Below are 9,576 nucleotides of genomic sequence, written 5' to 3'. Positions count from 1 at the left end.
TGGCTGACCGCAGGCACAGCTGGCCCGAGGCTGTGGGTCTCGTCACTGGAGATTTCCATAAGCCGCCCGGCCGTAGCCCTGCGCATCCTGCTCTGGGCGGTGCTCGGCGCTGGGGTCCTGCGTCCCTGCAGACGCATTTATCGTGACTAAGCTGCGATTTAAGCCTGTTGTTGCTTGTCTTAAATCCAAACGTTGGAGGGAAAGGGATGTGTGGTTTTCTCTTTGCTGCTAGGCAGACGCAAGGGAAGAGTGCCGCTCATCCCTGCACAGTGCATCTTCTTGTTTCCACGTGGTAACGAATTCACAAAGAGTGAAAAAATGCAGATGTGCGCAGTTTTTTTTCAATATGCACACCTTTATTTTTTAGTCAGTGGATACAACTGCCTTCAATACACAGCTTTGTAAAACGGTAATAAAGTGTACCTTCAAATTTAGTACCTGATACGCAAAGGCTATAGTAATACTCAAAATGCATACAAAAATGTCACCTCATCATTCTACTGGGAAAAAAAAAAAAAAACAGCATGTCTAGTTGCATTACTTAGGGCTGTTTGAATTAATACAGTGTTGTATAGAATTTCAGCTTTAATTGGGTATCCTTCATCCAATGGATGCACACACACAGCACGAGGAAGCACACAGTCCCTGTTGCTCTGACAGGTGTGTGAATGCCCCCTGCACGTGTCTCAGTGCTCTGTGTAAATGCAGGCCTTGTGTGGAACACTAATGTTCAGGACAGGTCAAGTACTTTGTACTTGTACTCAGTTAAACTGAGAACGCTACTATACCTTGAAGAAATACACAGTCCAGGAATGAGAGTACAATAGAATGGCTTGGGTTGGAAGGACCATTAATCTCCAACCCCCCGCATGCTGGGCCGCCAACCTCCACATTTAATACTAGACCAGGCTGCCCAGGGCACCATCCAACCTGGTCTGGAACACCTCCAGGGACAGGGCATCCACGACCTCTCTGGGCAGCCTGTTCCAGCACCTCACCACTCTCTCTGTAAAGAACTTCCTCCTGACATCCAACCTAAGTCTTCCCTCCTTAAAGCCATTTTCCCTTGTCCTGCAGTTATCTATCCTTTCAAAGAGTCGATTTCCCTCCTCTTTATAGGCTCCCTTTAGGTACTGAAGACTGCAATAAGGTCACCCCACAGCCTTCTCTTTTCCAAGGCCAGCTCCCTCAGCCTGCCTTCATACAGGAGGTGCTCCAGCCCTCTGATCATCTTTGTGGCCCTCTTCTGGATCCTCTCCAACAGCCTGTCTTTCTTGTATTGGAGGCCCTAGACCTGTTCACAGTACTGCAGATGGGGCCTCACAAGAGCAGAGAGGGACAATCACCTCCCTGTCCCTGCTGGCCACTCCTCTTCTAATGGAGCCCAGAATACCATCTGCCTTCCAAGCTGCAGGAACACACTGCTAGTTATGTTAAGCTTTTCATCCACCAGGACCCCCACGTCCTTCTCTGCAGGGCTAAAGAAAAGCAATACAGCTTTAGAAAAGCAGTACAGCCTCTGAGAAATGCTACTGGCCTTGTCCTGCTGCACACACTGGCAATAGTGCTTTATATTCAGGTTAATACAGACTGGGGCCATGGCCTGACACAGAAGCTTTGTCAGTGATGTTGCAGAAGAGCCATCTCCTGAGTTACACTGCCAGGAAAGGGGTGAGACTGAAGATGGGTAGTGCTAAGAGTACACACTGTCAAGTTCCAGCTTGAGCCTCGGCATTAATGTAAATATAAAGCAAGACTTCCATCTCAGGAGGTGCAGGTCAGTCTGGCTTGGCTCCTAAGCATGTACCTAGTTTCAGCTCATGGAGATGTCAGTCTGGCACACAAAGGGCATTTGCCTAACAGTAAATAAAAAGTCATGTTTTCACTGGCTTGGTCTGTAACAGCAGCTTCTCTGAGGATCAAACCCCCATTGCATTTGAAATGAAAAAATGACACCGATTGTCATTAGAACTGAAGTTTTTTGCATTTATTAGGGAATAAAGATGTCAGTTTGATGCCTCTACCCACTATGTGAGGATCCTGTCCAACTGATTGAAATTTATAGGTTTTTTTTAGAAAGATCTTAATGGAGTTCACTCAGGTCTGTAGGGCAGAATATGTACTTAGTGCTTAGCTTTTCACCTGAGATTTTCCACTAACTTTACTTGCAGCAAAAATTTTCTCAGTGCAGTATGATATCAGAAAAATTCTCTGATGTTATCAAATAAAGAGATTTAACAAATATCAACATAAATGCCAACAACAGGGAAGCTTAAATACTGAGGGGACATTATACCTGGACATTTCTTATACTTCTGCTATTATATAATCCCTCATTGTGCAAAGATTTGGGTTTTTTGTTTGTTCGTTTTTCCATTAAAAAATAATATAGTGCTAAAATGTTAAGGTAGCAGTCTGTTTTCCATCAAACAAATGTTTCTTCATGAAATTAAGATCACTGATTTACTGCATATCTATTTTATGTAGTCCTAAAATAAGGATTAAAGTTCAACTCCCTTATCTTCTGTAAATTATTGCACTTGTGCATTATGGACTGTCAAATGTCTATACATGTCCTGCAAAAGAACAGCAGCAGTTTGATGTAGAATATTAAAAGAAAAAAATATGCTATATAAAAATAGAATCATTCATTAAACTACTTAAACTTCTATATTTCATAGTTAAAAACCTTTATACTAGGTGACATTTTGACTCTCTTACTTGCATTCTGTAGCATCCATTAAGTAACTCACTAAGTACTTGAGAATTAAGGTTTTCGTTGATTCAGTCTGGGTCCCAATCTAACTCTTGATGAAAGATATATAGCCAAAATCATCTGTATATACTTCATTTTAGGGAAAATCATTAATAGTGGTGCATGATTTGCTACAATGGGCTTAATACAGAGCTAACAAACCCATATCCAAACATATTTGCTAATGAAGGTTACTGTATTCAAAGTTTTTTTTGTAGTTCAGTGCAGTTTCCTGTTCATGTGGCTGTTTCCTGTCACCCATTTCAGCTATCCATCAACCTGTAGCAATTTAAGGAACTGCCTGGAAAGAACATTCCAGGTATGTTTTTCAAGATGGTTGCACAAATTTTCTAGAATTGCCAAACCTTGGCCAGCTAGAACTCTCACCCTCTCACTAGACATTGTGCAAATACATAGCAAAAGGCCTGTGATCCAAAGATCTTCAACTTCTTTTCAACTTCTGAGGGCGGAGCACAAAGCAGCTTTTCTTCCTGTACACTCTGACATAACAACGTAATGCACCTTCTGCCTGACTAGCCCCAGAATTGAATACATTTCATATTAGTCTTCTGATTTTTTTTCCAATGTATCATACTAGAAAGTGCTTGCTGAATCAAGGTCCAGAATACTTCAGAGATAGTATTAGCTAAAATTTGGAGAATTCTTGAGATCTGTATCATTCAGATAAAGAATCATTGTTTTCTTCAAGTGCCAAGATTGGTTTCATTGCAGAAAATGCTTATGTAGTACTGGTGCATAAATATTGCAGTGAGTAAGACGGTACCAGCAGTCCATCTTCATGATGCAAGTCTGCGCATAGCCTAGTGAAACATTGAAAGGGTAGAAAGACGCAGTTAGTTCTGAGCATGCACCACTTTGAAAAATAAAAAGTTTGTGTGTTTTTTTTTTTTAACTCCACAGGGACTATGTTCAGTGTAGCCTCATGGAGGGTAACTGTGAAAGGCCTGTTCTGAAGCAACTGCCCTTTGACTTGTGTCTGCATTAGACAACTCAGGAAGATGCAGGTTTGAAGGCACCTGTGCAACTACAGCTTCCTGTAAAATGCTTGATTTATGCAAGAAGATGCCCATTGTATTCAAGAAGAAATGAATGGGGAGGCTGCCTGTTATTTTGGGCTTGGATGCCTGAAGCCTTTGTAAGCCTACACAGTCTTAGAAGTAGTCCTAAAGTGACAGAGATCGGGAGGTGTTGTACACTATTGTAAACTATAATCTGCTACATCTCAAAAAAAAAAACCAAAAAACCAAACAACCCAACAACCTGAATTCCTCCACTAAGCATTGACATCCAGGTGGCCAGGGTGGGTATTTATTTATGAAGAAGGAAAGCATTAAGGGTTTGGTTCTACAGGCCTAACAGCATGGCTCAGTGCTATAAAGGAATAAAACGAGCAGTATTCTATAGATAACAGATACATTCAGATCTAAAGTCCATACCTCTTCCTGAACGTCAAGCTCATCAGCAGGCCGGATTGTTTCTGTGAATTCTATAGGTTCTTTAGATTCTTGCATGAGTGAAATCTTGGTAGAAAGAAGGAAGCATGATAAGTTACATGTTTTCTGTATTACTGAAGATGATTTATTATTCTGAATTATCTCTATATAACTTCAACAACAACAGTCTTACAAGTCTGTTGTTCACTGTTCTTTGACAAAGCTGAGAGAAATGTGTATGTTGAAAAGCTTTTGGTAACATCTCTCTCATATGACTAGTTACAGCTTTGTAAAAATAATAAAAGCAAAATCTATCTCTAACTGCTGTATAGCTCTGTCAAAATGTTAGTCTCTACTACACTACAGTAAAAAAGTCTAGATCCTGGATAGTAAGCAAAAATTAGCAAAAAATAAGGATATTTTCCTAGTTATTTATCCCTAATGTTGATGTTAGATACCATTTATTCATAACACTACAATAGGGATTGTTAGGGAAGGAATTGTGGTGCAAAGAAACAAAAACATTATCAGGTTGTTTTCGTAATGTAAGCCCACATCTTTAAACATCACAGAATATTCTGGTTGTCTTGAAAACCAGAATACAACTAGAACGTGCACAGAGGAGGGCAGTAGGAATGATAATTATCCTGGAAGAACTGCATAGACTCACACGAAGTAGAATGGGACTCCAACTTTTACGAAGGAGTTATACAAAATTATTAATAGTGCTGGGAAAGAGATTAGGGAATGATTATTAATTCCACTTAACAATACAGAGATCCAGTAGGCTTAAAACAAACACAAGGAAATGTATGTCACATAACACATTAAAAATTACAGGACTCATCTCCACAGGATAGTATCATGCCAAAGTCTGTAAATAGGTTCCAAAAGGAACAAGAACCAACACATCAAAGAAAATTCCAGCTGTGATGATTAAAAGCAATGGTGCAAACGCATCCTCCAGCTGAGGAGGTTCTTATGCTGCCAGATGGCAGAAGCTAGACAAGAAGTTTTGGGATTAAGAGTTCTCCTTACATCCTGCTTCTCATGTTCATTTCACTACCAAGACCCTGGGGCTGAGAGACCCACACTTTGAATAGCAAAGTATTCATGTACTACAGAAGCTGTTCAAGTTATTAGGTTCTTTTTTTTTTTTTTTTTTTTGTACTACAGTACAAAAAATCTAGTTTTCACATGTGGCATGCTGTAAGAGAAATTGCAAGGATGAATGCTAGATGATGGAAGGAAATGAAATGTACTACTAGATATCCTTACCTTCTCAAATATGGGATCCTGGTTGTCACTGTATGCCATTTGATTCCGTATGTAGAGCACAGCATCATGGACAGTCAGGAAGAACATGTCTTTTCTGACAATGTCATCAAAGAAGGCACTTCGTTCCAATTGAGATATAAGGTTGTCTGAATTAAAAAAATAAAAATAAAAAAATTGCAGGTGAATACAATTTGAAGTAATTAAATAAATAAATGTCAGAATACATGGCTGCAGTTATTAGAAATCAAATATGCAGCCAAATAAATAACCGGCCATGTTTTTACCTTTTTTATTAGATTTTAATTTCTACATTTTCTTTAAATCCCGTCATTCTTTGCATCCCAGAACAGCTCACCATGGTTGTCAGTGTGATAATGTGATAATTCACATTTTTTACTAGAAAAAAAACCTGCTTTCACAGTCCCATCCAGAGATCCCTTCTAATCCATATTTTATTCTTTGCAGAAGCGATAGTAGATATATTTGAAAGTTTACCTTGATATGAAGCGAAGTATACTCTCACATCAATTCTCTCAAACTCTCTAATAATCTAAAAAGAGTTTGCAACAAAGACATGAATAAATAAAGTCTGTAAGGACAAAGTACATAGATGTGTATATATGTTGATATATGTAATATATAGATAAACATCTGTGCACACATGCTGTTCATTTGTTTCTTAATGCCTTCATTCAAAATTTCATGTTTTGCTTATTCATAGTGAAAAGGAATTGCTAAACTTCATGATGCTTTAAGACCAATTAGTTAAGTGCCTGTTTGCTGACATGGCCAATCTTGGGCTATGTTAGTAAAATCATTCATTTTACACATGCACGCATTGCTGTTTATTATTAAAGTTCTGTTTCTGTTTTCATAATATGAAAAATCATGTCTCTTCAAGTGAGACCCTGTAGGCCTGAGAAACCTTCATTTGCCTTGAGTGATATGATACAGTCTCTCATTGGCACATGCAGTTTTTTTCTTGCAGAGCTTTTCCCTCCCATAATGCACCAGATGGACTTATGCTTGGATGAAATGGCCGCATATGGAAAGAGGTGCATCTGTGGAACCCATCCTCTCATTTGTCTCCGAAGCTGGAACTGAAACAAAACTAGGGCTGAACCAAGTCACGCCACATTCCTGAATTTCAGGCAGTTAAAATGCTACGACTGAAAGCTACTCCTGGCTCCCTGATGGCAGGTGAGTCTCTACAAAAAGCATTTTCAGAGCTGATTACTAATTGCGACAATTTCTGCTTATTGAGAATCTTGATAATCTTAGATTTGTTTTACAGACAGGATAAGCAGCCCCATTTACAAGTTGAAGTTAGTGAAATCAGTAATCTGAGCACAGAAAGTAAAATAAAAGACTAAACAGTCTCGTCCTACCGGCTTGTGACTTATCTCTTCACCTCACTTTCCTCTCCCTAAACTAGGAACATCATCACTTTATGACCTCAGTCTAATGTGTGAAGATAAACTAATGTTGATGAAGCACTCCTATATTAAGTGCAGAAAATACTAAAAAAAATAATAATCATGATTTCTTCTTTTATAGCTTAAGTAGTATGGGAGAAATAAACCTTGTGGCTACAAACTAAAAATGATGGTAAGATATTTACTACCTTTGTGTTGAGTGAGTATCATTCTGTGCCCAGATTAAAACAGGAGGCATGTGGAAAGAAAATATATAACTAAAATGTCAGAATGCGTGCATACAAGGGTCCCACATTTTACAGTACTCATTTTAGAGTACCTGACTATGCAACCTCCAGATTTTTTATTTTCACCTGCAGTATGCACATACCAATATTCTACCTGTTCCTAGTTTTAAAGATATTTTTCAACAGCAACCTTCTAAAAACAACTCTTGATTTATAATGCTGCTGGCTAGATTAATTTCCATAGAACATCAGAAATAATGCCCTTACCGTTCTTATTGATCTCACAGCTACAATATCCAAGAAGGTTACTGCTCCAAAATCAAGAATGAGACTGTGGATGGGCACCTTGGGGATGTTTACTTTGACCGGCAGTTCTGAATTCCAGTCTACTTGGATCTCTACTTCTTTGGTGGGAACTTGAAGATCTTCGTTGTCTTCAGGTTCCTCATCAGTCTCAAAAGCTTCATTACTAATGCCAGGCTCACTGATGATGCCATTCTAATGTGCAGATAATATGTGAAATATATAATTTAATCACAGAAAAAGGTTTGAGCTTACAGGAAATACTACCTTGCGATAACTTCTGCTTCAGGAATGAATGAGACCAATATTGTATCCAAGAATTTAAGAACAAGATAGGGTGAATGAACTACCTTTTTCTCTGTGCAGTATATTTCCTTTCCTCATTTTTACTGTATTAACAGAGCATCTTCCTACAAAAAGGCCACTATCAATAATAAAAAATCTTGGAGCTACTCCCTTCCTCAAAAGTTCTATTTTTATGAAATATTTAAAGACTGGCATACTGAATTCAAATCCAACTTTGAATTAGAATTACCACATACGCTAACATGGCAAAATGACTTGGTCAAAAGTTGGGATGTCACATAACTGAGCATTTAACTTCCATCATGAAGTGGAATACATACAGAAATATTGCATTGTGAACCGAGAGCACTGGCAGCAGAATACACATTCTGAACTTTTACCTCTGGAGATTTAAAAGGTTACCTGTACCTGTCCACTCCTGCAAGCATTTACCTACAGCAATGTATATTCAGAGGAGGAGCTGGAAAATTATGTCTACAAGTTAGCTGGTACAGCTTATCCGTGCACAAGAAGCTAGATAATAACACCTTGCACATATGGAAGTGCCAGTGCTTTTACTGCACAGGGACAATCTGAGGTGGTGAGAGGTGGAGGTAAGATCAGGGAATCTGTCACTTCCACTGCTGTTAACACTATGACTGTCACAGCTGCCTCCATCTTGTGGTCTTTGGCAATATGTGTAGCGCTCTGCTAGACGCCCTGCAGGTCCCAGTCTTCCTACTATAGAGATGAAAAGTAAGACTGATCACTATTTTAAAGATGAGTACAGAAGAGCTCTGAAGTAATAAGCTCTAGAAGTAATCTCTTGCAAAAGAGTAGGAGGAAAAAAATAATTTTACCTTAGTAGCTTTTAATTTCCCTTTCTTGATCAGTTTTTGTATCTTCCTCAGTGCTTTGAGTCTCTTATTGTATACCCTGACTGCATCAAATCCCACCTACAGAAGAAGGATCAAAACATCAAAATGATTTAATTTCACCTAGATATAATTCTAAGGAAAACCCAAAGCAGTTAGGTAGCATCCAAAACCATCACATATCACTTACTGTGGATTTGAGGCTGCTTTTCAGTCCATCGATGTTAGCATAAAAAATTGGACTTGAAAACTTGAGGATCTTCACACCCTCTGGTTCTACAGCCTATTGCCAAAGAATGCAAAGTCAAGCAGCAAAAACTATATTGTGGCTACTAAGAAGCAGTTCAACTGTTTCAACAATTAACTATATAGCTAATTCACACGCAAAAAATGGGATACCTTTGCTGACTCCATTTTTAGACGCTTATAGCCCTGCATGCAATATGGACCAACCATCTTGATCAAGATGAAGAATGTAATGCTGAAAATTATTATCGTCAAGCACTCCACTTTCAAATTCAACTTGTCAATAAATGGCAAGGCACAACTCTGTACTACACTTGTAGATTGAAAGGAAGCAACTCAGCAGTCACTTACATTTTTGTAGTCCTTGACCTTCTTGTAGATATCTGTGCCAGGAATGTTTCCAAAGCCACCCCATGAAGGACTAACAGAAACAAAAGGATGGTGAAAGTAAACATCATACTTAGGCATTCAACGAACTGAAGTGACTGCTTCACAAACTGTCACAGACGCTTGTATTCTACTTTCCTCTACCAAAATAATAGCTTCCTTTGGAAAGTCTTGTATCTTGGTTTTGTATCACTTTACTTTTCTGACTTATAAGGAAATGTTATTTCTAAAGGCATGGTACTTTCATCTCAGGCATTTTTATGTAGATCTGGATGAATAGTTTGTTTCAATTGCTTCCCAACCTAGAAAGATGTATTAAAAGCACCTTAT

The 9,576-nt window shown here is 38.7% G+C and overlaps 1 protein-coding gene across 1 annotated transcript; it reads right to left on the bottom strand.

Annotated features, from left to right (window-relative positions):
* Positions 1 to 1,306: 1,306 nt before the first annotated feature.
* On the bottom strand, positions 1,307 to 9,563 carry LOC104914065 (pendrin-like). Its single transcript, XM_010722555.3, has 8 exons — positions 9,211 to 9,563; positions 8,804 to 8,896; positions 8,599 to 8,694; positions 7,418 to 7,648; positions 5,983 to 6,037; positions 5,488 to 5,633; positions 4,213 to 4,296; positions 1,307 to 3,576 (listed from the first exon to the last, which is right to left on the bottom strand). Exons 1-8 carry the CDS (start codon positions 9,325 to 9,327, stop codon positions 3,553 to 3,555), a joined length of 846 nt encoding a protein of 281 aa, XP_010720857.1. The 5' UTR covers positions 9,328 to 9,563; the 3' UTR covers positions 1,307 to 3,552.
* Between the last annotated feature and the right edge of the window lie 13 nt (positions 9,564 to 9,576).

This window comes from Meleagris gallopavo, chromosome 1 (genome assembly GCF_000146605.3).
Source record: "Meleagris gallopavo isolate NT-WF06-2002-E0010 breed Aviagen turkey brand Nicholas breeding stock chromosome 1, Turkey_5.1, whole genome shotgun sequence".
Classification (NCBI taxonomy): Eukaryota; Metazoa; Chordata; class Aves; order Galliformes; family Phasianidae; genus Meleagris; species Meleagris gallopavo.
This window is presented reverse-complemented; position numbering and strand designations above follow the sequence as displayed.

What these genes read in the sequence shown, in the direction of transcription:
- LOC104914065 (XM_010722555.3), bottom strand. Translation starts at nt 9,327, where the DNA reads ATGCCTAAGTATGATGTTTACTTTCACCATCCTTTTGTTTCTGTTAGT. An exon ending in CTGTGAGATCAATAAGAACG is followed by an intron (nt 6,038 to 7,417) that starts GTAAGGGCATTA and finishes AACTCTTTTTAG; the next exon opens with ATTATTAGAGAGTTTGAGAG. An exon ending in AGGATCCCATATTTGAGAAG is followed by an intron (nt 4,297 to 5,487) that starts GTAAGGATATCT and finishes CTTTCTACCAAG; the next exon opens with ATTTCACTCATGCAAGAATC.